General features: G+C 41.9%; 1 protein-coding gene across 1 annotated transcript in view; it reads right to left on the reverse strand.

Moving 5' to 3' along the window:
• Positions 1-27,015, reverse strand: part of PLA2G4C (phospholipase A2 group IVC) — a 30,883-nt gene extending 3,868 nt beyond the window's left edge. Inside the window, exons 1-15 of the mRNA XM_037386647.1 lie at positions 26,933-27,015; positions 25,975-26,376; positions 20,400-20,440; positions 18,162-18,278; positions 16,603-16,745; positions 14,031-14,229; positions 13,643-13,760; positions 12,031-12,171; positions 10,942-10,995; positions 7,216-7,269; positions 5,813-5,935; positions 5,579-5,704; positions 5,358-5,420; positions 3,745-3,840; positions 2,622-2,776 (exon numbers count right to left, since the gene is read on the reverse strand). Of these exons, the coding sequence (XP_037242544.1) occupies positions 2,622-2,776; positions 3,745-3,840; positions 5,358-5,420; positions 5,579-5,704; positions 5,813-5,935; positions 7,216-7,269; positions 10,942-10,995; positions 12,031-12,171; positions 13,643-13,760; positions 14,031-14,229; positions 16,603-16,745; positions 18,162-18,278; positions 20,400-20,411 (1,401 nt within the window). The 5' untranslated portion in view covers positions 20,412-20,440; positions 25,975-26,376; positions 26,933-27,015. The remainder of the gene's footprint in view (positions 1-2,621; positions 2,777-3,744; positions 3,841-5,357; positions 5,421-5,578; positions 5,705-5,812; positions 5,936-7,215; positions 7,270-10,941; positions 10,996-12,030; positions 12,172-13,642; positions 13,761-14,030; positions 14,230-16,602; positions 16,746-18,161; positions 18,279-20,399; positions 20,441-25,974; positions 26,377-26,932) is intronic.
• Between the last annotated feature and the right edge of the window lie 810 nt (positions 27,016-27,825).

Genomic DNA, 27,825 nt, shown 5'->3' on the forward strand with positions numbered 1-27,825 from the left:
CCCCCCCCTCCTTCCCCCCTTTCAGGTAGCTGTAGAAAGCAATAAGGTCCCCACTGAGGCTTCTCCTCTCCAGGCTAAAGGATTGCTGTTCCCTCAGCTGCTCCTCATCAGACTTGTGCTCCAGACCCTTCACAGGCTTCATTGCCCTTCTTTGGACATGGTCCAGCACCTCATGTTTAAACAGAGGCAATTACAGGAAAAGTATTGTACACTTACCCTAATTTGTAATGAAAATTGTTCAAAAAAAGGGAAAGGAAATGGAGTAGATTAAGTAGAAAGAATTTACGTGAAGGGAAACTGAGCAAAATTATTGCAGATACTGATATGAGACCTCCTCAAAGGTGAAAGATACATTTTGCTGCAAATACTGCCTGTCAGAAAGTGTTCTGCCATCTGATAGGGGCTTCTCTTACTACTAGTAAGTGTTTCTGCTCTTCTGCCTTGGAGAATTAAATTTTCCAAACCCCTTTTGCTTTATTCTTGTTGAAGTGTGAGGTAGTGAGGACCAGACCCTTCCAAGTGGCCATGAGCTCCATTTAACCTCAAACCTGGTCCTGCAACCCCTACATGAGCTATGTCCTAGGTGCACTGTTCTCCTGCTCAGCCACAGTCATGCCTGTGCCTTTAGTCCTCTTGATCTGGGCCCTGACCAAAAGGCTGACAGCTTAACCCTGGAATGGTGTCGTCACTATGGACCTGCCCAGCAATCACTGGACTGGTTACCCTCAGCAGACCTGATCCTTACCTGCCACTAATCCTGTTCGATATTGACTTCCTGAATTGATCTTGGACCTGCCTCATCACAGCAAACTTGCCTGATCATTCCAACCCTTCATTGAACCTGACTGCCATCTCCAAGCCTGCCCTGGTTGATGCACTTGGATCCTGTAAAACTGATCACTGGCTGGCAAGGCCCCGTCCTGCCTGCTCTGTTACCATGCCTGGCTTCCTTTCCCTTAGGAGCATCCAGCCCTTGGTAGTTAGCTCAGGCCCTCCTGAGCCCTGTGACAAACACGTGGAGCCTGACCCACACCTGTGCAGGACCTTACCACTGACTCCTCCTGAGGGCTGAGCCTTGACCTGGGCTCTGACATTCCCACACTGCCAAGCTCCTACCCATTCCCAGGATCCTGAGTGATGTCTTTCCTCAAGCCTGCCAACCCTCCAAGGCTTGCCAGGGGCAGCCCTGAGAAGCCCCTGCCCCACCTTCTTCACTCCCAATCTGGCCTAGACCCCAGCCAGAACACCCCTATCCAATCCCAAACCTCTTGTGCCATGTTCTCTTCCCAGTTGCCAGACCCTGCCCTGGCTCGGGGTCCCCTGAAATAGCCTGCTAACAGCTGCAGCAATGAAATCACTCTACAGCAAGGCCCTTCTGAACCCAGACTTCCCAAGCATGAGGACACACTTTGTTGGGAGGGGAGACTATTGTCAGGGTCCTGAATGCACTAATAGGTCTCAGTGGTCCTGGGGCCTCCAACCGTACCCTTCCCATTGGCGCAGGGGCCTCACTGATGTTGTACAAGTAGCAGTGGTCAGCTCATGCATGGATGTGCCTGGCCATGGACTCCACTGATCCACACCCTGGACCATGGACTAGCTTCTCTGCTGGACCCTGGACCTGCCTTTGCACCATGGACTTCCCTAATAATCTGGACTCCTGATTGACCCTGTCTGCCATCTTCAGACCTGCCTTGCTTGTCTCTCAGGTGCTGCAGGGCTGGACCCTGGGTGTTGAGGCTCCTGCCCTGCTGGTCATGTTACTGAGCCTGGCACCCTGTCCCTTACAGAGGAGCTGGCCCTCGCTGCTCCCTGACAATCTTATTTGTAGTCAAGTGGAAATGGGCGCTTGGAGAGATCAGTTAATCTATTTTCAACTCCTACTGTAAGATGCCCAGAGGAACCAGAGCCTCTGGATACAGCTGCCTCCACTGTCCCTAAAGTGACCACACTGAAAATACCCAGAGAAGCAGCAATCTGAGACATCTCAGAACGTTTTAAATTCTTATGAGACACTACACTTAATCAACTTGAATCAACTTCCAAAAGAAATTCCAGATCAAACACTGTGTTTGGAAGGAACAGAAACTATAGCAAGGAATGGTAATAGTTATGTATAGTGTACCTCCCCCACCTATTTCCCCCAACAATATGGAAGAATTCAATGCCAACACCATGCTTCCTCGTCCTGGTGAGCAGGAGCAGGATGAGGTTCTCCTTCATGAATGTCAGCCACTACCCTTAAGGAAGGAGTAATATCACTTGCCCACAGAAAAATTCTAGTCAGCCCTAAGGCAAAAAAAAGGATGGTAAGAAACTTGTAAGCTTTCCCTCCTGCTGCCTTGATGCACCCTTGATAGCCTGACAGCTTGATAAGCTTGCTAGGTTATTATACAATGCCTGTGAACAAGACAGACAAAATGGCTCATGTTCTACAAGTATCTGTTTCTGCCAATTGTCTAGAAGAGAAGCCAAAACAATGTAACAATCGGCATACCAACCTGCCAGAATCCATTCAATCTTCTTTGAAAATTGCCTTGACAATGATTATAATGCACTTCTGTAGTCCCCAACTCAATGACCCCAAAGGAGGTTCTCCAAAGCCATAACCACACATGTACCTCAAAAGGATCTCCAGAGCTGAAGTCAAAGGAAATTATCAGATCTGTTCTCCGCTGTGCTCGAAGGACCAGAGGATAGGCAGAATTTATTGCCAGGCCAGCATCAATCAAAGAAATGATTTTGTTTCTGACCAGGTAAGAGGGTTGAATGTTAGCTAATCAAATGAAAAAAAGCAATGAGATTTCATAAAGACATATATGAATGAATACACACACACACGAACACGATGGGCCCCAAAAGGAGTCCATTGGTCTTCACTGATGATGCACCCCAAGAATGTATTGAAACTTGTCCAGCTGTATTCTGCCAAGAAGAATCCACATCCCTCTCTCTCTGGCTGTGGTCTGTTGCAGACCAGAATTGCTGATGGGCTTTTTGAAGATCAAAAGATCACATCCCTTGAACTATGCACCCATAGTGCTAATGTAAGATCTTTGAGAGGAAAATGAATGCATGAGCCAGCTAGAGATCATGACACCTAACTGTAGCTGTCTAAATGCAGGTTTCTACTTATACACTAGGTGCCCTCGCTTACCTTACCATAAGTGAACATCCAGCTAGGGCAGGGAATGGAACCTAGAGACCAATGTTACTGCTCATGCATCAGGAGCACAACTCAATTTCATTAATTTAGCTGTCCAGTTCCAACTCCTTAGGTTACTTCTTGTGTCCTTCAGGTTCTGCTCCAAAAGGGTACAGGGGTCCTATAGGTCTTCCAGCTTAATGCTGTTGTCCTTTGTACACAAGGTCAGTTTGTGTGATGTGAGATACCTGTGTTAATGTGATATAATTGAGCTTATATATCTGCAATGATGTTGCAGATCTGGATTCCAGTAGTGTGAAATAATTCTGTTCAAGACTAGCTTATTTGCTGCTCATAATGGGTTGCTGTTAAGAGAGGGTGAATCCTGCAAAGAAAAGCTGCCTCTTTTAAACTTTTTAAAACTCACTATTTTAAGCAGGCAAATGGCAAAGACTGTTTTCTTGGTTTAACATCACACAAACACAGCATAAAAGTTCTGCTGAACCCCATGCACTCTGCCCCATAGATCTAGTTGGATAGCATAACCATTCTGTATTTTCTGAATATAAAAAAATCATGATTTCACTGGATTTTCTTACAGCACTTGTAAAGGAAGTTATTAGTCGTTCCCCATTTCCAGGTCATCACGCATCCAATTGTTTTAAACATCATCCTAATGACATCCTGCAGTGGTCCTGGGAAAGACAATAAATTCAGAACATAGCTGATTCTGGAGAACCTCACTTTTTTACTGGTGTGACAAAATCTGGGGGACATGTGTTATGTAAAAGAACATATGTGCAGATAGCGTACAGACAGCCTGAGGGCCAAGGCCTGAATGCTTCAGAAGAGAAAGAACCACACTAGTTCGAATAATTAACACCAAGCAATGGGATCTTAGCACAGGTGAAACAGATTTGAATAAGCCATTCAAGACACAAACTGTGCAGGACTTGAGCCCTACACCAGCTAGCACATTCACCAGTGCTGTACAAGAGTGAGGCCTGAGCTTTTGTAGGCCTGTTACAGCATTCCTGTGGTTCAGAGGAATGGCTATTTCTCTTCAACTTCTTTCCAGCTGAAAGTGACCTGAGTGAAGTGAGAGCCATGATACAACCCAGTAGAATGACCTGTAAGAGGTGGGGGGTATTAGCTGAAAGCCATGAGAACATCAAGATATCATGAAGGAAAATGTGAGATCAGCCCAGTAAAAGAATTTGGAGGACTGTACTGCACACAGAGAGACAATCCAGGCCTTATCTGTGAAAATACTCCCTGGAACAGGCATTGGAGAGAAAAAAGACTTGTCTGCAGTGCCCAGCTTTAATCTCAGAATACCGGTCAGTTCGCTCCAGAAGGAACTGGCCAAAAACTTCCCATGAACTGTGGCTGATGGAACTAGGAGAGCCCTGGATCTAAACAGGTAATGTACCAGCTAAACATGACAAATGTATTTGAAGAATTTCAGTGTGAAATTTTACTTTGCAACTCATTTGTGTCTTGCTTAGTCCTTTTCCTGCTCTCTTTGATGCAAATCCTAATAATCCTCATGTCACCCACAGCCGAGCCTATTAATTATTGAAGGTGCAGGCTAAATGAGTTCAGTTTATTGAAAATGAGCTTCCGTTTAGATAAAAGGACAGAAATGCTAATTAGCTGCCAAAAAAACCCCCACAGCAGGAATGGAGTTGCCTGTAAAGAAAACCCAGATTTGTTTTAAAACATCTAAGTTCATTACTTTTTGTTTCATAATTTCCCTAGCGATAGAAGTTCCAAAAGACACTGGATATGAGGGCACCGTAGGTGTCCAACAGCAATCCACTCAGTAATCCAGCACCTGCAGCTGCCAAGATCTATACTTCATCAGTTTGGCATGTCTGTGAAGTCTTGCTGACAGCACAGGCTCAGTCAGGAGCAGATAGATGGGAAACAGTGATTGTTCAGGATTAGGCTTCTGATTTTATTTACTTAGGCAGGCAGATTCTAAGTGCTTTCATGAGATTTAGAAGCTTTGTGAATATTGGAAAGTGGTCCCTGGATGAGAATATCACTGGCACGTATTCTGCAATATGGTTTTCACCCTATCTTCCTACAGTGGCTGTACCCAAGGTTTACACTGGAATTTAAGTTCACAGAACTCCAAAGCTGGAATTTTTCAAAGCACATACAATACAAAAAGCAGTAAAAGATACTGAAAAGGGGATAAACTTGCCTAGGGAGTTTCCATGGGATGATTGTAACTCTCCTTCTAGAGTACCTTCTTCTCCAAGATGCACTGAGGAAGATCACGTGGAAGAAAACACAAAACTCAGTCACAGTGAAGAAACAGATGTCAACCTACAGGGCAAATTTTACTACAAATGCAGGTGGGCATTTCTACCTGGGATGGAGAGGGAATCATTGTTGTGATAAATATTAATGTACAATACTTGCCTCTCAATTCCTTTTCTATCTCTTTGTCCAGTTCAGTACAGCTCTCCATTCTTTCCTCCCTTGTTTTCATTGCCCAAGTATTATGCATTTCAGTGCACAGTTGGTAGGATGCACTTTTTGCCCTGTCTTCTTAAAGAGAGAGAAAAGAAGAAAAGGAAAATACGAGAATGCACAATGAAGAAATCACCATTTGTAAAACCAGACTACTTGGAAATCTCAGCATCATTCACTTGCCTGACAATATATTCAACAATTTCTTGAAGACTTCCTTAGGATCATTCCCACTTACAGCACAGAACTCAAGGTCTAGTAGAAGAAGAGCAGTCTGATATGCCATGACGGTATCTGAATTACTCTCTAAGAAAAATAAAAGTTACGTCAGAGTGTAATTTATCTTACCAAACATCTGATTAGACAGTAACTGACACATGAATTACTGAAATGTAGTCCCTGCATTCAATGAAATCTATAGAAACACTGACCTCATTCCTCTTATCCTAAATAAGTTGTTTAAACTGATGAAAGGAACTATGTGCCAAAGTGAGTATTTCTCTCTGTTGACAATAAAAACACTTAACATGGAACATACACATCTGGACAGCTGCACAACCATACCAGGATTCAGATAGCCTTTGTGTTCATCTTGGAAGAGAAGTTCCATGAAACAAAGTAGTGGAAAGAGGAGCAGAAATATCTTTTGGTGTAAATGGGAATTTTCCAATAAGCCTCAAATACTTCATTCCCATTTTGAATTTATAAATAACTACATAAAAGAGTAAGAAATGTAATGATGATTTGAGCGAAGCCTGGTGTGATTTCTTCCAGTATTACCAAAAGAATACTGTGGTAATGCATTTTGTGTTTCAGTCATTAAAATTAAATTTTCTATGTGAACATTTCATAGAATCACAGAATTACAGGATCATAGAATGTCTCAAGTGTAAGGGTCTCATAAGAATAATTGAGTTCAACTTTCTGCTCCTCACAGTACTACCTAAAACTTAACCATATGACTAAGAGCATCGTCCAGATACTCCTTGAACTCTGATAGGCTTTGTGCAGTGACTGCTTCCCTGGGTAACCTGTTCCAGTGACCAACCACCCTCTAAGTGAAGAAATTTTCCTAATGTCCAGTCTGAATTTCCTCTGATGAAGCTTCATTCCATTTCCTCATGTTGTATTGCTGGTCATCAGCTGGTCACCATCCCTGCTGTCCCCATGTTTCCCAGGTGGAAAGATCAACTGTATTGCAATCTAGAGCTGGCACTCACAGGCAGTGTGGACAAGCAGGAATTTTGGACCTGAATGTGTGTGTGAGCCTTGTATATGTGTGGTGCAGGCTTCACTGGTACTCCCTGGCCACAACAGCAACATGAGAGTGCAGTAACATCACCTTCCCAGAAGCCTATTAGTAAAGTACATCTAACATGAGTGAATTCCCTCCAAAATGTCAGGGTGGTTATTTTAGTTACATGTTCAAGATCTCACAAATCATTATGTGTATGAGAGACAAGGAAGCCTGGATTTCCTTGTGCCTGGCTGACACTCCTGTCGGTCCCCTAAGGAAAAGACGGGTCAAGCAGAAAATAATGTTAAATTTAAAAAATCATTAAAAAATAAAGAGCAAAGAAACTCACCAGGTGCACATGAGGAGATGCCTTCCTTTAACTGAAATATTCTTTGTAGACACTCTTGGAAGAAATACAAAGATAATCAAAATAAGACTACCTCTTCCAATAAAATAGTCATTGTCTGGCCAATGAAAGACATCAGGAAAGCTAGCCATGTACCTAAACATAGATGGACAAGTGCTATTTCAGATTCCTTGGAGAATCTCACCTGCCCTGTGGCTGACACTCCAGAAGAGTACTAATCTCCTGGTTTTTTTGTTCATCACTCATAGTTTTACATTTGATGCCTCAGATACCTGATGACATCTCAGTCATCTCTATTATTCACCCAGCAGTTTTGATAGCCTCCTATGTCAAAGTTTAAGATATCATCTCTGATGCTTCCACATTACAAGAAATATAATGTGAAGATCAGTCCACATTCACTGACATGATATTTAAACTTTCCCCTGTGATACTGGCAGAGATCCACTTGACCAAAACTGGACTTCAACAGTCCACACTCATGCTGCCATAGATCTATATTCAATGGAGCAAGTTTCATCACATGTTTAAACAGGTATCTAAATGTATCTGTGAAAAGCACCTGTAAAGTTCTTTTTTACTTATGAAAAGACCTTAAGGCGAGTAATTTGAATGTTCATAACAATGCTATAAATGTTAAAATGACATGCAAGCAGCAGTGTTTTATTTTGGTCATTTTCAGCTGAGGTTGGAAGGGACCTCTAGAGGTCATCCAGTTCAGATCCTGTGCTCAAAGCAGGGTCAGATATAGCAAGTTATTCAGGGCCATATCCAGCTGGGCTTTCAAAAAGTTCCAAGAATGCAGGCTCCATTGTTCCAATGTTCAATCATCCTCACAGTAAAAATGTTTTTTCTTATGTTTAAATGGGATTTCTTGTATCTGAATTTGTGTTCATTGCCTCTTGTCCTTTCAGTAGATATTACTGAGAAAAGTCTGGTTCCATCTACTTTGAATCCTCCCATTTGGTATTTATAGAAATGGATAGGATCCCCCTGAGCCTTCTCCAGGCTGAACAGTCCCAGGTCTCTCAGTCTCTCCTCATATGAAAAATGCTGCAATCCCTGAATCATCTTTGTGGCCCCTTTCTGGACTCCCTCGCATATGTCCACATCTTTCTCATACTGGGGAGCCCAGAACTGGACACAGTACTCCAGGTGTGGCATCACCAATGCTGAGTAGAAGGGCGGAATCACCTCCCCTGAGCTGCTGGTGATGTTTTTCCTAATGCAGCCCGGAATACCTTCAGCCTTCTTTGCCATAAGGGAACACTGCTGGCTCATGTTCAACTGGGTATTTACCAGGGCTCCCAGGTCTTGACTGAAAAGCTGCTTTTCAGCTGGTCAGCCCCCAGCTTGTCCTGGTGCCTGGGTTTATTCCTCCCTATGTGCAGGACTTTACATTTCCCTTTGTTGAACTTCATGAGGTTCCTCCTGGTCCATTTCTCCAACCTGTCAAGATCGCTCTGGATTACCAGGCAGTCCTCCTAGTTTCATATTATCTCTAAACTTGCTGAGGGTGGGTGCACTTTGTCCCATTATCTGAGTCACTGATGATGATAAAAATATCAGACCTAGAATTCAGTCCTGTAATACACCACTAGTGCCTGGCCTCCAGCTGAACATCGCGCTGCTGAACATAAGTCTCTGGGCCCACAAATTCAGGCAGTTTTTCAATCCACCCCACTGTCCACTTAGACCATAAATCCTCAGTTTGTCCGTGAGGATGTGATGGGAGACACCATCAAAAGCCTTACTAAGAGGACAGTAAACAACATCTGCTGCTCTCTGTTCACCCACCAAGCCTGTTATCTCATTGTAGAAGGTTTTCATGTTGGCTAAGCATGATCTGCCCTTTGTAAATCCATGCTGACTAGTCCTCATGGGATTCTTATCCTTAATGTGTTTGGAAAAGTCTTTGAGGAAGAGTTGCTCAATCACCTTCTCAGGGACTGAGGTGTGGCTAGCTGACCTGAGACTTCCCAGATCCTCCTTCCTGCTCTTTCTGAAGACAGGAATGACACCTTCCAGTCATCAGAAACCTCTCTCTATTGCCATGACCTTTCAAAAATGGTTGAGAGTGGCCTTGTAATGACATCAGCCAGCTCAACCAGCAACTATGGGTATATCCCATCAGGTCCCACGGACTTGTATATGTTGAATTTGTTTGCATGTTCCTTAACCTGATGCAATTTGTTTACTTGTTCCCAGGGACAAGGAACTTCCTTACTCCAGACTCCCCCACTTGTCTTAGGGACCAGGAGTTCCTGAAGTCCACTCCAAACAGTAGAGTGAGGCAAAGGCTGCACTGAGTACCTGAGCCTTTTCCACATCCGTTCTCACCAGGGCTCCTGCCCCATTCAGCAACGGGCCCACATTTTACCTAGTCTTCTTTTTGCTGCTGCTGAACCTCTGAAACCCCTTCTTGTGGCCCTTCAACATCTCTCACCAGATCTAGTCATGCTTGATGGTATCCTTGGTGCCCACAGGGCAGGAACAGTGGGGGGTGATAACCAGAAGGTCACACACAAGCAACAGATATATCTACAAGGTCTCCCAAATTCAGGCCCCCAGCAAGGAGTGAACCTCCCTAGGCAAGACATGAAACTGGCAGATGGGTGTGTCTGTCCGTTGCAGCACAGAGTTTCTCACTCCTATAACTCATCACTTCCTTCAGCTGGTGGTCCTGTTCATCTGACTCTCATGCTTCATTTGACAGAGCTCTCAGTCCCTTGTGCTTGCAGTCCCTCATCTTTTCTGAGCCTACTAAATGTATTCCACAATTGCAGATCTTCAGGTGGAGCAGGAGCCTTTTTCCTGGTGTCAGAAGTCACCAGCTTTCAGCTTTTGGTGTTGCAACAGTGTCCACTTCCCAGTCTGATATGCATAGAGCACTCCTTTAATACATTTGGAATTTTGGCTTTTCAAGCTGCAGTGTCTTGGATAAGATCTGGCCAACCTCTTTCGTGTCATTGCTGATGCTGTGAAGTCTGATGACATCTTCCTACAGATCCTTTACTTTAAGACACAGATCTCAACAAGCACGCTTCTCCTGCAAGCTGCAAGACTACCTTCTGCTTCTGCAGCCTCAGCAAAAGACCACAGGCACTCCCTGCAGCCTGAGACCTGCAGAGCTGCAGCTTTCTTTTGTAGCTCCATTTGATGAGGATTTCTGACATTACAGGGAATGTTACTGCAACAGCTGCTGGAGACCATACCGTGTAATGCAGAACCATGATTGCTGAGGGTGTGGATGCTGTCCTCAGGAGAGCTGCTGGCCCCCTTCTGTGTACCTTGCTGCATGAGCTGCTGTGCAAACTGCTGCATCTATAGGCTCCCACTGGTAGCTGTGTTCTTGGAAGAGTTCACATGAGGAAATAGACACTAGGCTGAATGATTCTCATGTTTTATCTTAACTGTTCTTTAAACTGATGAATATTTCAATTTTTTATCACAGAATCTGCTTTCATTCTTGCCAGTCTCCATAGATGTATTTCAAACTATGATCAGCAAACTTTCCTGGGATTCTGCTGAATGCTGGGAGAAGGACAAATGGAGAACCAGTGGAGTTTCTGTTTTTCTAGCTACCTGTATTTCTGTTTGGAACTAGAGGACTGCAGAGATTATTTGATGGTAATGTGAAGTATGTGCTCAATTTCAGCTGGTGCCACAACTGATTTGAGCATACTGGCAACAGGAAAGATGTAGTACCTCGTATAAACTTTAGATTTTCTTCGATGCTTCCAAGAGCACTCCCCCATAAGGCTGAAATAAAAAAGAGAATGTGCTTAAAGTGCTTCTTTTATTATAGTCTCACTAAGAATTCAATCCGAGTTTGCCTTTCAATAGTATGCTTGTCTTAATTTTCAAAATCTAAACTGATGTCTAAATTAAAATTCCTTTGCCTAGTTTTCACTTACTGTCTACTGATAGGATTACACACCTCCTGAGACTACTCCTTCTTCCTCCTGCTAGATCTACACATTTTTTGTAGACCAGCTTTTTACGTTACACAAGTCTAGAATCCCATGGCAACCATCAGGTACTCTCACACTGCAGTACACTTGCTCGAGCACTTCCCTGGGTCAGCCTCCCACATAAACCTGGAGGCATAAGTACTCTTCATGGTTGTGTTGTGCTTATTTGGTTTTCCTTCTGAATAAATTAAATAGTAGGAACTAGAGTGCTTCTTTTTTTTTTTTTTTTTTTTACCTTGTTTCCCATCCCCACCCTTATAGCATGATGCCAAGGGTATGTTTTGAGGAGATTGGGGTCATTGAGCACAAGATGTGTCTAAGGATGCCAGATATGTTTAGCCGTGTCACAGACAAGTGAGAGGAAATCTGCAGCTGTAACACTTAGGTAGCAAATGAAAGAACTTCAGACCTGGCCTGAAACAGAGCGAAACAAATTCGCAAAATAGGGACTACCAGTCCTCACAGTAGGATGTCTCTAATTTGAGAAGCATCTCTCCCTGTAAAGTGAACATGCTGAGATTACAGAACATTTAGACATCCAGTCTGGGACTAAATATAATTATTATATTAGCTTTGGTAATCTGCAGTGTAGGTTTCTAACTTCACATACCAACCACATAAAATTGGTCAATGTAGACAGTGGAGTGTAGAGAGGCATTCAGATGCTCCTGTTTGCATGCTTAAAGTGAGACAAACTTCTTTAGAATTCATTTCTATTATGCATGAATTCATGGAATAATAGATATATTCCTGTTCTTTACAGAAAGATACAGAATAGATAAACCTGCATTTTTTTCTACAAAACAGAACTAGGAATATTCACCTTGCATGTAACAAATGGGTTTCTTCTTCGCCCTTTTCTTCATCTTACCCTTCTCAAATTCACTTCCAAAGTACTTGGTACTCACAAAAGCACCCAAGGCAGTATATCCACTCTCATGTGGGGTGAATTCAAACCAGGTCCCTGAAAAAAATCAAACAGCTTTGTCACTTTGTCATTTGGAAGCATAGTTGACCTCACTGTCCCAAAATAGCATTTTGGTTGTTTTCCTTTCTAAAATTTCCTGATTTTAGCTGTCAGAAGATGAATTGACATATGGGGAATAAACTAAGCTGTGAGCATGCCACCACCTACTCTTTGATATGCTCTTTGTATCCTTCCCACCCTGGCCTCCAGCTGTCACACCAAAAGTGTCTTGGTTTCCCACAGATCATATGTCATATTGTACAGCTCTGTGCAGATCTCCCAGATGTGCTAGGTGTTTCAAGGGCTTCCTGATGCTTATGCACAGGCAACAAAGTCATTCTGTTCACACAACCTACCTGCCCTAAAATTATTTAGAGTTGATGAAGAGACTGGTCCTGAGTCAAATATCCAAGATACGTAACTGGGAACCTATGGTACTAGGGACCTACAGTGAACTGAGTCATCTGCATGTGGCCAACAGCTATGACACAGGACTGAAATAATACTCATACTGTTTTAGAAAGGTAGGTGAAGTAGGCAGAGTATGATAAGGCATCTCAAACAGAACCACAGGCCTCTGTGTGGACAACTGAATGGAGTCTTTTTGCTCCAGGGAGAGATCAATTATTTTAACAGGTATGGAAAATAAAATTTGATAGCAATGGTGAAACTTTTTGTTGGTTGAGACTACTATCCTGCACCTGTCTGAGCTGCAAAGCCACCTACTCTTTCTTTCATAATGCCTTCCTTGATTACAGTTCCCTTCAGAATGAAGTTCCCAGTTCTCACTCAGACCTTCCAGGATTATCACAATTTCAGGCCAGCTTATGCTTGCAAAATCAAGTCCCATCACCTTAAATCAAGGCCTACAGTTGCTAAGTGGAAGGAGGTGATCTGTCCTCTGTGTGAGGAGGGGTAGGAGAGGCAGTAAGAGCTTTAAATTGTACTGAAGGAAAAGTCAGTTTAATGGAACAGGGTAAAAGTGGTTGCTTGAAAGTAAACTTCTCCATGCGAAGGCCTTCTCCCTAACTACTGAAAAAGGATATAGTTGCCTAGTTTTAGAAACACTGGATTATTTTGGAGTTCCACATAGGGCTGATGAATATTACAGAGCATTTACAAGAGATCTGCACCCTGCTGAAAACTCAGATGGTGGCCAAGGAAATCTATGATGGCACTAAATGCCTCTATTCAGGCTTCTACATTTTGGATGTCTATTTTATTGACTTTTTATTTAATCTGTTTAGCCCATTCTATTCAAGGGATTCCCCACCCTATCCAAACATGAAAGCCACTTTTACAGAATGTGATTCAGTCCCTGGTTGTGCATGTTTTTCTCCATTACCTATAAATAAAGACATAGGCTGATGAGCTATGATTAGATGTCAGCACAGTTTATGCCTGCCATTAAGTTAAAGGAACCTAATGCATGGTATTTAAGATAGTTAGACAAGGACCCCTGTTTTACCTGGAAAGTTTTCACCTTCTTCACTTAGTTTTTCCTTATCCACTGCTGCATAAATTGGGTAAGGGTTTATTCCAGTTTCTGAGGCCTCCCTGTGGTCAACCAGCTCATGCTCATCAAACTGCAAGGTAAGTATAGACTTCTGAAGGAACATAAAATGCCCCTCCCCTCTGCTATAGCACTGAGAACACCTCCACTTAGGAGACTGAATTAACCAAGGAGTTGGATTAACCACTTCTACCTTTCCACACCTAGAGATAAGATGTTGTGCTCTAAAATATTGCTTCAACTTATACAACTCCTCAAAAACCCACCCACTAAGGTCAAATTTAGTTGTAATTACTCTGAGATCTTCAAAACACTCCCAAGGTGTTTGCAGTTAACTTCTTACCTGCTTCAGTATTTGGTATACAAGACAGGAGGCCCAGAAGTCAGTGAGTGAGTAAAGTTCATCTCTTGATGACTCCTGTAAGTATTCTTCTGCTTTCATAAAATGCCAGGGGAAATCACTGAGGTTTTTGCACAGTTTCTTTTCCAAGGACATCAAATTTTCTGACCATTTCCTATCTTCGTACAGGAGGGACATGCACCTTTTAAAGAGAAAGAAAAGCCCTATCTCTACCACAGAGGAAAGTGCATGGGGCTTTACTTTTTTTTTTTGAATCTGCATGCAGACACAGGAGTGTCTTTAAAAATGTATGGGAGGAAAAACAAGTTCCAGGCTTCTACAAAAACAAGGCACTTTACATCATAGGAAGGTGTCATTATTCCCTGATCACTTACTTCCCAGCTACTTATTGATAATGTCATTTAATTAGTTAGATGACCTGAAGCTGAATTTCAGCTGGCTACATGTCATATATTAAGGGTAAATTGCTGCAGAAATACAGTTTTGCAGAAGGCTTTAGTGGGGAATATACGAAATCTGCCAAGACACAGATAATTCATCAAAGAACTTGGAACAAATGTAAACACATAGAATGATTTACATCATGTCATCATTTTGCACTAAAGACTTCTGACATTTTTTTGGTCTGTTATTAGGACCAATAAAGCTGGTACACTTGAAGAGTGGCATCATCTCATACTAAACTTACAGCTCTCAGCTCATGCTAGCTAACTGCAGAGATGTAAAGGCTCACTCTGTTCCAAGACCAACTCCACAACCTAATTCAGGTATAAATTAAGGTGTACAGCATTACCTTCTTTATCTAGAGCAGCATGTGTCTGACTGTTTAAGGAAGGAGGCATTCTGGATTACTGCAGACACCACATATGGTACCTAATCACAGACAGTGACAGTTCAGGTGGCCTAAAGCATGCAAGATTTCTACCCTTATTTGACCAGCAATAACTTAGGGTCTGTGGCAGACTTGCCCTCTTGAACCAGCATTTGAAAAACAGACTGGACTTCCTTCTAGGACATCTAAACTGTCACTGGAAGTCTGTCTTCAAAGAACGTAAGCCTATCGCCTTAAGTAAAATGGAAGGAGAGGTGTATATGTCACATACAGATACACATACTGACACATGTAAATTTAGGAGTGCTAGAGTCAGACAGAGTTCTGTGCTTTCAGGGCAGACGTCCGTATGTGACCTATAAGCTAGACTTCCTTCACAGTCACTTCAGTGTAATGAACAATCTTGGCATGTTATTGACATGCTACATGTGGGCCTTAAGGGAAAATGGCTCATGTTCCTGAATGTCATTTCTTTTGTGTATTTCTTTTGTATATTTCTCTGTATTGTTTCTTGTGTATAAGGTAAGCCTAAAAAAGTAAATGAGGTATAAACATTCAAGACCATAACCATACATATATATTGCCATTTAACCTGCCACAAGGATGAGTCACATCACCACAGATTTGACAGATTCGATGCAATATGTGCAGGAAGCCCAGTGCTCTTCCAGACTGGTAGGGGGTTGGCTAAGTACTGAAATGGTACTAAGTATTTATATTTAGGCACCTGATTCATTCCCCTACACTTGAGAGATGTAGCTTGGTAGCACGAGCTCCTCTTAACTATACCACAGCTTCTATTTAAACAAGTCCTTGTGTTTCTGAGCAGTAGGTTACCTAGAAGTTTTCAATACTTTCCTGGCTGCTTATCCCTTTTCTGCCTCTCATGGCCTGTGAGCAGGGGGAATCATCTCCTCCAGAAGGTAAGACTAAATGGCCAAGTGAGGTCTTTATTTGAATCACCATTGAGAGGCACTGTAGAAGAATGGCTGCAGAAGCGTGGCCTTAGAATCTCTGAAGATCCGCACAATCCAGGCCTGGTATTAGAATAGGCCTGTAACCAGAATTGTACTGAAGTTGCTGTGCTGAAGTTAACAAGAAAGGTAGCCTTGAGCTATTCTTGAATCCTGAGCCCAAGTAATTATGTTGTGCCAACAGGCCGTGGCTGTAACAAGATACAGCTGCTGGGAAAGCAGGTGCAGGGCCAAGAAAGATAGGGAGCAGTAGGGGAAAATAGGGAGTAACAAACTACATGGCTGAAGCATAGCGACACAATTAGCTACATGGATAGAATGCTTATTTTAGACATGATAATTAGGGGTGTGAGAGCCGCACGTGCTTAGAGACTAATAACCAATTATATTTTTGCTTTACGAATATGCATGTGTATCGAGTCTATATAAGTAGTGTTAGAAACTAATAAAATTGAGCAAGATGCATAACTCATATTGAGCAATTTCTTGACTCTGGCGAACCCTTCTCCCCAACAAGGCACTAGTTTCTCCCTCTCTGGGGATGAAAGGTCAGTCTTTCTGGACTGTAGTTAATGTCACAAATATTCCCTGTGCCTCCCACCATTACACAGGAAGATACCTCATCTACCACTTAGTTCATCTGTTGTGAGCCCAGCAGAAAGTTCTGAACAGTGATGAGTGTTGAATTGCTATTTAATCTATGGAGCAGGGAAAACATTCATCATCACACCAGACAACGGGCACCTACCAAGTGGATCCTGACACCCCACACAAATACAGCACAGCATCCAAGAAATTCTGTGTCTTCAGCTCGACCAAGGTTCCGAGCAGGGCTATCATGGCACGCAGGCCTCCGCCTGATCCCAGAACAACAATATTAGGCACATTATTCTGGGGAATGGAAGACAGAAAGCATATTTCTTTTGGAGCAAAGGCTTAACAAATAGACAGGCATAAAGGCTGTTGCAATTCTCACCTGATCTGCTTCCTTGCTTTAAGACACATTCCATAATCTCTCTTTTCCCCTCACATTACAGTCACAGAATGGGTTTTCCTTTGTGTTGTGCTATCGCTTATCTGCCTGGTAGTGAAATTTGTTGTGGCTATGTTTCTGTGCTGTAGCTTCAAACCTTGAGCAGTACCAGACCTGGCTGGAACAGAGTGAACTTTCTTCACAGCAGCCCATATGGTGCCGTGGTTTGGATTTGTGGCTGAATAGGTATTCATAACACACAAATGTTTTTACTTGCTGAACAGTCTTCCACAACATCAAGGCTCTCCCTTTCCCACTCTGCACTCCACTCTGGGTAAGTAGGCTAGAGGTGGGCAGGAGGCTGGGAGAGGGCACAGCTGACCCAAACTGACCAAAGGGATATTCTATACCATATAACATCATGCTAAACAGTAAAAGCTCAGGGAAAGGAAGAAGTGGGGATGTTTGTGGTTATGGCATTTGTCTTCCCAAGTAACTGTTATGTATGCTTAGACCCTACTTTCCAGGAAGTGGCTAACTCTTCCCTAGTGATGAGAAGCAGTGGATACATCCCCTTGCCTGTGCACACATCTTTGCAGCTTTTCCTTTCCCTGTTAAACTGTCTTTATTTTGGTCCATGACTCTTGTCACCCTCCTTCCATTTTCTTCCTGTCCCATGGCAAGCAGCTCTGTGTTGCTTGGCTGTTGGCCAGAGTCAACCCACCGCGCATATTGTGAGGATAAAATCAGCATGGAGTCAAAGAAAGATGTGTGCAGAGTTATACCGTATGCCTGTGTTCACAGCATATGAAAAAGCATAGGGGCCAGTGTTCCTGTATCATTGTACATGATGGTGTACTTCTGAGGATGAAAAGGCTGGAACATAGAGAAGAATGTGTACACAAGAATGCAAAGATGGAAGAGATGTGTGTGCACACTTATTAAGATACAAACACTGTCAGGTGGTTAACTGTGTGTGTGTTCCAGAGGATGCATATATATTCATGTTTACACATATGTATAAATTTATAAAACTATGCATGTATATAAACATATGCAAGGGAAATTTGATTAATTAATTCATTAGCTGATAGATCTAGGAATTGCCGTTGGGAATTCCACTGGAAATTAAGAGTCCTGCTCCCTTTTTTCTTCTTGGGAATTCCCAGCCTGAATCCTTTTCCCAGCAGTGGACAGAAAGCCTGTACTGGAAAACTTGTGATGACAGATGTAGTTTTCCTAGGGACTGGACCTCACTTCACGTGGCACCTTATGTGCCATTCACATCACTGCAGCGTTATCCTTCTTTCCTTCACAGGACTGTCAGTCCTTACCTGGTCACAATGAATCCCAAGGTCTTTCAGACACATCAATACTTTTTCTTGTCTCTTCTGAGTGGCTTTTATCTCGCCTTCTGAGAGAGCATGAGACAGACGGATTTCATTCTCATCCTGGCATACAAAGTGAAACATTCAGGGTAAGAATATTTCTCTCTGTAAGAAAATCAATATATGGGATCCATACAGATGACCCAGCTCTCTACAGACCAGCCAGTGTTCACTCTGAGTCAACACCTAACAACACTGTAAAGAAGATCAGGGAACTAATTTTTGTACTACACTTTAAATATGTGATGAAAGAGGCAGTATTTATGAACTTAATAAGCAAAGCAAAGGGGAAGGAACACAAGCAAAAATTTCAGTTCTTCCAGGTTAAAAAGTCCTCAAACTCTTGACTGAACAAGGTAGTCCATTTTCTAAAAGGAAACATTGTTTTACTTACGTGGGAAAATCACTTGGAGGGGGGAAATTATAGAAAATTAGGACCCAATAGAAGTTGTAGTATTATGACAACCTTTTAAGGGAAAAATACAGGGGCACGCAGGGAATCTACTCCACCCATGGTTTTCTAAGCCACACCACCTGCTATCCTAGAGGAGCAGTGGAGGGTGGAGGGAAGTGGAGACACCACGGCCAGGCTCTGCTGTGCTCCCTGCAGGATTGGGAACTTGATGGTACCATACAGCCGATAAGCTGCATAGGGGCTATGAAATGGAAAATATATGAGATGTCCATTGCTGGGCCAACAACTGTGGTAGATGTCATTGCCCATTGGTCATCTAATTGCCCATTATAATCTTGTTATAATACTAACATCTCCATCCCAAAGTTACCTACCTCCAAGACACAACCACCCTTCACCAAGCATGTGCTTTCCAGTTCTTATCAATTATGTCATTATATGAAAGCAAGAGAAGTTTACAGCAATCAATACTAGAAGAATATATGACTAGAGTCACTCAAGCTCCACCTGAGAGTTAAGAAAAGTGTAAAATTAAATGAATGAAGGGAGAAGTTAGGGAAGATGCCATTGTAACTTCTGGGATCAGTTGATAGGCTGAACCTGTCTTCTCCTGCACAGGGACGCCTATTGGGTAAGAACTTTGTTTTATGTATGCTAAATAACTAACCCGTGATAGCTGTTATTAGTGATTAATGCTTTGGTTGCATATAGTCTGGTTGTATAGCATTTCAAGCTTGTTTTTGCAGATAGTCCCTATAACCGGCAATCACAAATCTTATAATGAAGAGTGTTATTCCATATAATGTTGGTGTGAGTCCTTTGTGGGTGCTAGCAGTTGCCAGCAGTGGGTAACACATTCAAATAAAGCTGAGGGGTCCCCGTGATGCTGTTGGGTGTGTTTCCCTGAACAAGTCAGTCGGATCGCCCTCTGATCCAGCGGGACTGTTCATTGAAGGGTCCCTGTAATGGGATGCTGACAGACTGGTTGGGCACAAGGGTCTCGGCTTTCCTGGGGCACTGGTAGACAGATCAAAAACCCGGTGTTGGGAAAATCTACACCCCCCCCACCCCCCCCACCCCCTTTTCATGTGACAGCTTGTTAGCATTTTTTTCATAATAGTAACTGCAAGTCTGAAATACTCTTTTGTGTTGAAGGAATTTATCAAATTCAGTTAAATACACCAGTTGATTTCCTTGAGCCAATGGTGTCTTTTTCAGTTGAAAAAAAACCTTCTAACTTGGAACTAATGTTCACAGTAGCCTAAAGAAATACAGCTTTCCTAGGTTTGTATATATAGATCAGGTATATGCCTGTAGCAGCGTTCACCTCACTTCAACTTCAGCCTGAAATCTGCAGTTCCTGAATATCCTTAAACATCAGAGGAGAGCAAGAAGCAATTCCAGAGTACCAGTCCTAAACCATACTTCAGACACCCCTCAAATGCCTGTTCAACTCCACTGTGAAATGCATTCCTGACTAGCTCATATGTAGAAAGCTATAATGCAGATGCTTAAAGTCAGGTGAGATGAATCCTACCCTTGTTCTGATTCATGTCCTGGAGGCTCCTCTTTAGCTATCATCTAGAGAGGAAGGCTCAAATAATTGAAGTTAGTCCTTACAAATACTTTTCAGAGTAATATTAGCATGAAGTACATAGAACATCCATTTTAAAAAACAATCACGACACAAGTGTCATAGCATGTGGACAGTGAAGCAGGCAGAAGGGGGATTAGGAAACAGAGGGGGAAACAGAGTAGAAAAAGCATACCTTGGTAGCCATTGAGGTGTCTGTCTTTGTGTCCTGGAGACCTACCAAAAAGAGAACACACAGCAGTATCTTAGCTCAGAGGAACTTTCAAACTGTAAAGGAGCTGAATTTATTTTCCGATTACCGTCTTCCAAGTTAAAAAAACAAACCAAACCAAAACAAAAAACAAAAACAACCAAATAAATGTTTAAAAGAAGAGCTGAGTAATTAACACATTGCACCATACTACTTATTACCTAGGATTAATGATTCACAGCCTGATGGCTTTGACTGCTTTGCCTTGTCAATATTGCCAATATTGCCACAGTTTCCACAGAATGCTCGCATATGAATATGAGACATTTGATAACAAAATAATTAATAAATATTGTGTATATCCAAAGGCAATCAAATTATCATCATTAGCCTAAATGGTTACACTATGACTGGCTGTTACTGCTTACTTGACTCAGTCTAATTTGATAACATGTATGAAAAAGCTGTTTCAAGTTTCCAGCATTCTGCTTCCCAGGGGGAGAATGGAAGCTTCCTGATACAGGTTGAACGTTCCTTTTGCTTAACACCCAGCTGTTAACAACCTAGTCTCAAGAAACAGATACAGAGTAGTCTTATGGGTGTGTGTTTGTGTATATAAAACAAATGGCAATATTCTAGTTCCCTGTAAGTGCTGAACGCCAAATGCAATATTCAATATGTGCCAGCCTGGTTCCTAAGATCTCCATCAGAATTTAAAAGGCCTGCTATCCAATAAAGGTTTAGTCCCTGTATGGCTATATGGCTATGTTTCAATATTCTTTTTTTTTTTTTCCCTGGTATCAAAAAGGTGTTGATGTGGGCCATCCTCAATAACAAAGATAGAATACTCAAATAAGATGTAAGGAAGAAAGTTTTTATGATGAGGGTGTTGAGACACTGCAATAGGTTTCCCAGAGAAGTTGTGAAATTCAAGGTTAGGTTGGATGGGACTTTGAGCACCTGATCTAGTGGATCTTTAAAGGTCCCTTCCAACCTAAACCATTCTATGATTCTATGAGTCACACTCAAAGAGTTGCAGTCAATGGATCAATGTCCAAGTGGAGACCAGTGACAAGTGGCATTCCTCAGGTGTCCATAGTAGAACTGGTGCTGTTCAACATCTCTGTCAGTGCCATGGACACTGGGATTGAGTGCACCCTCGAGTCTGCCAATAACACCAAGCTGAGTGGCGCGGTGGACATGCTGGGGGGAAGGGATGCTATCCAGAGGGACCTTGACAGGCTTGAGAGATGGGCCTGTGCTAATCTCATTAAATCCAATAAGGCCAAGTACAAGGTCCTGTACATGGGTCAGGGCAACCCCCAGTATCAGTACAGGCTGGGCAGAGAATGGATTGAGAGCTCCAGTGTATATATTACCAACCACTGTTTTCTTGGTACAATTAGACAGGCACTGTACAGATATTCAAAGCATGAACACTTTTTTCCCCCTTTCCCTTTGAAGAATGCTCTCAGTTCCCACAAAGAAAGGCAAGACCTGAAAATTATTTTGCTAATACAGGGTATTAATATTCATTACAGTCATTGCAACTGCTTTCTTCAGTGTGATGAATCCTAAGTCACGTACCCACAAATATGCTTCCTTTTAGGTCATGTATGCTACCCACTGTCACTTGTAGGTTCATAACCCATAAATCAAACAAAACCACATTCAAATGAAGAAAGACATGCCTTCCTAAGATCAGTAGGGGTTGATCCTTGAGTGTCTTAGGAGGACATGAGCTTTTTCCTCTGTGCCCTAAGCATCTGGGTTTTTTCTGATATATTAATCTTTCCTGCATGCCTTTGAGCAACACATATTTAAAAGAGAATAATTTTGTCTGTTTTCAGCTATTTCATGCACAAAATTATGAAAAAAAGTATATGTATTCACAAAGGGAAGAAAAATACTTATTCAGTGAAGGCTGGTAAATGAGAGCATTTGTGGAGAGAGAAGCAGAGGAGATAGGCTGTGGCAGGTGGACACAATTTATTTGCCTTACGTATAAAATAGTCACAATGAAGTTTCTTTGCTAGACAGCACAGATATACTATATACTGACTTAACAAGGAGGTGCAACTCACTCTGGGTCTGTCTATTCCTTTCCACTGCCTCCAAAATAAACCTGCAGGCAAGGTTCACCTCATTGTTTAGATACCAGGTTAAGATCCCTGGAGTTCTTTCCCACCAACATTTCTATGACTGTAGCAATCTCAAATACAGAAAAAAATATTTCTGAATGCTAAAAGTAAGACAAAGAAAATGCCAGAGTAAATACTTCTTATGATTTTTATCACAGACTAAGCCTTACGCTTTTAAGATTGGCTAACAGCTTGGAGATGCCGCAGATTTACACTTCAATCATCTACAGAATTTTGTGTGGTCCATCCATTCTTTAGTCCCATCTTCTGCCTTTGTGAAGGGACAGGTATGACAATCCCTGCAAGGCAGTCATTTGGCTGCTCATTCAGACCTTTTTGAAGCAGATTCCTCATCATCCTTTAACAACCTTTCCTCCCTTCATGACCACACTGCACAATTCCTCCAACTGCAAGGATATCCTTTCTCTCTCTTTTTGTATCAATTTGTATTCAATTTTGTATCATTCCGTCAAAGAACATAGAAAGCAATTAATGAGCATTTTCTTTATCTCTCCATGTATAAAAAGATTGGTGCAGGTATAATATTCTTCCTTTCCATGGCCAAAACCTTTTACGTGAAAACATTCATTCTTCATTCTTCTAATGCTCAGTCAGATGGGGGGTTTTACCTCTTTTTCCTCTCAAAATCTGCAATATATTGTTTTCTGCAGATGTTATTGACAGGTGAAACTAAGGAACATATCTTGGGAACACCAATGGCTTTTCCAGAGGCTTATGTTCTTGCTGTGACATTTTATTCTGCTGTCTAATTGCAGAAACTTAGCAAGATGATAGAGAAAGGCTCATGATGGTAAGTTATGCCTAAAAATAGAGCCATTTGTATAGGTCCCTGTCATTTACCCTTAAGTGATGGTAATCCACTTACCTTCCAGATGGACAATGATGTGATAATGCATTCTTTGGACCTTTTCAGAGGAATTCCCTTCAACTAAAATGTCATCTGTGTATCAATATACTATTACCCCTGGTTCCAGTAGGATTTGTTCTAATACTTGAGCTAAATCCTGATTTGATAATGCACATCTATGTCTGAATCCTTGAGGTAATTGGGTAAAAGTGTACTGAATTCAACTCCAGGTACATATCTCTTGACCCCCAAGTTTAAAGGGGACCATGAAAATCACATCTTTTACATCTACAGCAGCCATCCAGGGATGGGCCATTTGCTCTATAATAAAAATAAGACGTGATAGATGAGATGGCAGCCTGTAGGGGTCCACTATTTTCATTCAGTTTACCATCAAACACCAGGTGCCATTAGATTTACAAACAGGCCACACAGAAGAACGATATGGGGAATGAGTTTTCTGAATAATTCCCTGCCATTCTAATTTTTGAATAAGAGTAGTTATGCCTGGTGTGTCTTTAGGGCTGATACAATACTGTCACACATGAACTGAGGCAATTTTGGGTAATTAGGTGTGGCCTGTGATAGGCAGCAGACCCCTCAGTTGGTACTTTATCTATAGAGACTGCTAAGGTTTGAATCCAAAGATTTGGCACCCCATGCTTAATGCAGTACTAATGGTCAGGTTCAGTATTTCTGTACCTAATATATTTAAGGTCCCTACTATCAATATAAGTCTCAGCATTCTTCCATTTGGCAGAGTCAACTTTATCATAGATACTTGGAGCTTTTGTCTTTCCCAGTGACCCATGTTATATAAATAGTGTCTTGAGTTATCTGGATCAATCCAGGCGTGTCCCCAGCTTTAATGATGGGCATTGAGGCTCCTGGGCCCATGAGAAAAATCATTTACCACCAAAGGTATATGAGGTCTTTTACTATATATTAAATTCCAAAAATTTTAACCACTTCAGACGTCATCAAAACTCCCTGGGCTAGATGTTGGTGTCCTTCCATTACTTTCCCAAAGGTAAGGATGTGTAGAAGAATGAAGCTGGGTTAATTAGCATTGATAATTTACAGCTGTGGGTTGGCTTCAGGGCCCGCGGGTTGGTCAATGTAGATAAGGTGCAGCTGTGGCTGGTTCTTTTAAGTGGTTGAGAGCCAATGAAGAGAGAGCAGCCAAGGAAGAAGCAAGAGGAGAGGGAACCCGTGCCCTGGATGAGGTGAGGAGAAGGCAGCAGAGGGACTGGCATGAAGAGTATGTTGGTATGAGATGGTAAAAGACCTTGTTGCAGCTTCATAGTCTGGAGAGTGCTGTGACAGGGATGGAGCAGCAGATGCAGTGATTTCCTCTAGCACCTTCCCAACATTGAGGTTGCAGGTGCCTAAGATTGTGTATTATTTAAGATAATAGAGAAAAGGTGTTCTGTCCAGCCCCTGCTTTGGGGCTTAGAAAAAAATATTGCTTCTCCCAAGAGTATTTGATTGGCCTCATTCTGATAAAAAATAAAGGCTACAGCAGGGCTGTGCTACCCATCCTAGTCAATCCTCAGTTGGCTTCTTCCTGAATTTTAAGGACATGTGCATTAACTGCTTCTGCCTTGTATGATACAATGGTTGTAGTAACCTGAGGTGGGGGTAACGGGTGCCTCCTGTGAGTCTGGCAGGGGCAGGAGATTGCACTGCATCAGCTTTAATATGGTGTAAGAGGCGCACTGGAGTGGCACCTGTTTTACCTTACATGGATCTGTCTCAGGTAACACTGTGGCTGAGGTGGGGGCAGAAGGCCCATTGTTATAATATCAGAATCAACCTCCTCTTCATCAGCTTCCAGTGCAGAGATCTTTTGAATAATATTACTTTCTGAGACTGGGAGGGTATAGCCTCCAGCTTTTGCAAAGCCAGAGGTCTAAGATTAGTTTCTAACCATTGATGTTGTTGGCTTTTTTCATGACTACGAGATTCAAAGCACATGCCTCTGCATCTTCAGCTCACTGTTCAGTGTCTTGAACTCACTGCTCAGCACCTTTTAGCAAAATACCTGTGGACATTAACGTGTCCATGAGAAGCCCAGTGAAGGGTCCCTTGATTTCCTTTGCTTTATGTTTGGAAGTTTCCTGCCACTTCTGAAATTCTGTTTACACATCTCCCAGTCAAGACAATTTTCAGTGACATGTTTCCTGTCCCACCTTGGTGTTTTCCATTCCTTATTCTCTTGCATTTTAGTTGTTCTTCTACAGCCTTCTCCATATGTATTTACAGAATCCCTCTTCTGATATCAGTTAATGTCATGGTCACAACCTATGAGGATTACCTGACCCGTGTTGGGTATAAAGATTGCAATTGTGGATTTGCAGGATTCTGTAATGCACAAGGACATGGAAGCTTTGTTTTCATTAATTACTTAACTGCAAATTACTACTAGTAAAGCAAGTGTATGTTGTAAGTTACTACAAAATTACCACTAGTAAAGCAAGTATAAGCTTATACATTTACCTATGTATACACCTATAGATATAGTTTGAGGTGTTATGGGTATGACACTCACCAAACAACTCACGGGAGTGGAGCCAATCAATGACAGAAAAGTTTCACTTCGAAGATCATCCGTGTTAGAGTCCAGAGCCAGCCAAGCATCCCAAACAAGGGTCTGGTCTGTCTGGGAGATCTTACACAGAGAAGCTCCCTTGGGTAGATAGTGTGTAACTTTTATATCATCGATGTAGATACGTATCAGGACACCACATATTCTGGAACAGTGTTGCTGACTTCTGCTTTCATAGGAGGTTTGTTATTGTGGTTTCTTTGTTGTGTGCTTATCTTGGGCTTTGAATGGTGCATATCAAGGATGTCCTGACCTCCCAGCAAAGCAGATACTCTTGTCTGTCAGTATTTTGCCATTATCACTGAGTTGCCTTCATGGCTGCACCATCACTGGGTTTGTTCAGTCCTAAGGAAAGAATGTTCAAGAGTACATAACAGAGGAGTATGAAGAAAGTAGAACCCAAATCAGAACAATATATAGTGCTATAAGTTACTGCTTCAAAAACACTTCCAATCAGTTATCACCGTAAGCTGAATGACTTTCTGGTGGTCTTTTACCCTCTTTTCTCTTTGACCCTGCATTGGCAAGCACCGAGACCAGCAGTTATATTACTTCTTATTGCTATTGCAATTATCAACTCAATTGTCTCTTTTGCACAGACAGTACAAGGCAAATATCTGTTGATTTTACTAATAAGGTTCATACATTATCTATGAGTTTCAGTGATGCATGTTCATTTTTCTTCTGGTGTGTGTGTTTAGTTTTGGTGCTGCTGATTTTTAAATAAATATACAATAAAATTACTTTATTCTTTGTATCTTTTATTAAAGCTTGTGGCAAGCAAAGTGGTTTTTTTTGTCTTTTGAGGAAAGTGTTTCTGAATAAATTAGAAGAATTTAAAGTGAAGAAAGCACAGTATGATATAGCTGCTGTCACGGTTGGCATTTTTTTTTCTCCTTACCTTTGAGGTACAACCAAGGTGCCTAGACAGCAGTGTATAGTGTCTTGTTAGTTGACTTCAGTTTTCTGACATATCTGCAAGAGACTGTCAGATATTACACAGGGGTTATGGGAAACCTTCTGGAGAAGATGAAATATTCTGAGTCATATTGATCATCACACAGACCCAGAAATGTCATTAGAACCCTCTGTTTAGGCAACTGAATGCAGCCTAAGAACACCAATTACAATAACAGGACCTTCAACATCTATCTTACATATAGACACAAACATGTATGTCCTGATATAGGTCCCATAACCCACAAACTGATTTTTTTTCTCGAGTCTGTACATCATTCTATCACATAGATCAGTTTAACAGTCCAAAGCTAGCAGATATGATGATAGAATCTCCATGGTTGGAGATAATCAAAGCTTACTTGGGCAGAGATACATTAGTCATTTAAAAAGCACCAGGCAGTCAAGGGACATACATTCCTCAACAAGACAAAGAGTTAATGGGGTCTAGAAAGTTACTGAAGTGACCATATACAGATTTTATTGGGTGCTTCCTTGTATTTACATGCCAATATTTTCCTATGTACAACCAGAAAATCAATTATCTTGCAGCAGATAATTCACTGTACTCATATCAACATGATGGATCTCACTCTGTCTCTTATATGAATTTAATAAAATAGCTTTCAAAGCAAAGGAGTTGCCCAAACTGCTAATTGTTCTGTTTGAGGGCACTGCTCCTCGGATTGTCTGCACTGTTATATTGGTTTTGTCTGGGATAGAATTAATTTTCTTCATATTAGCTCATATTGTTCTCAGTTTTGGAGTTGTGACCAGAGCAGTTTCATAACACACTGATGTTTTAGCTATTGCTGAGCAGTGCTTACATGGGATCAA

The sequence above is a fragment of the Falco rusticolus genome, chromosome 4, assembly GCF_015220075.1.
Source record: "Falco rusticolus isolate bFalRus1 chromosome 4, bFalRus1.pri, whole genome shotgun sequence".
Taxonomy (NCBI): domain Eukaryota; kingdom Metazoa; phylum Chordata; class Aves; order Falconiformes; family Falconidae; genus Falco; species Falco rusticolus.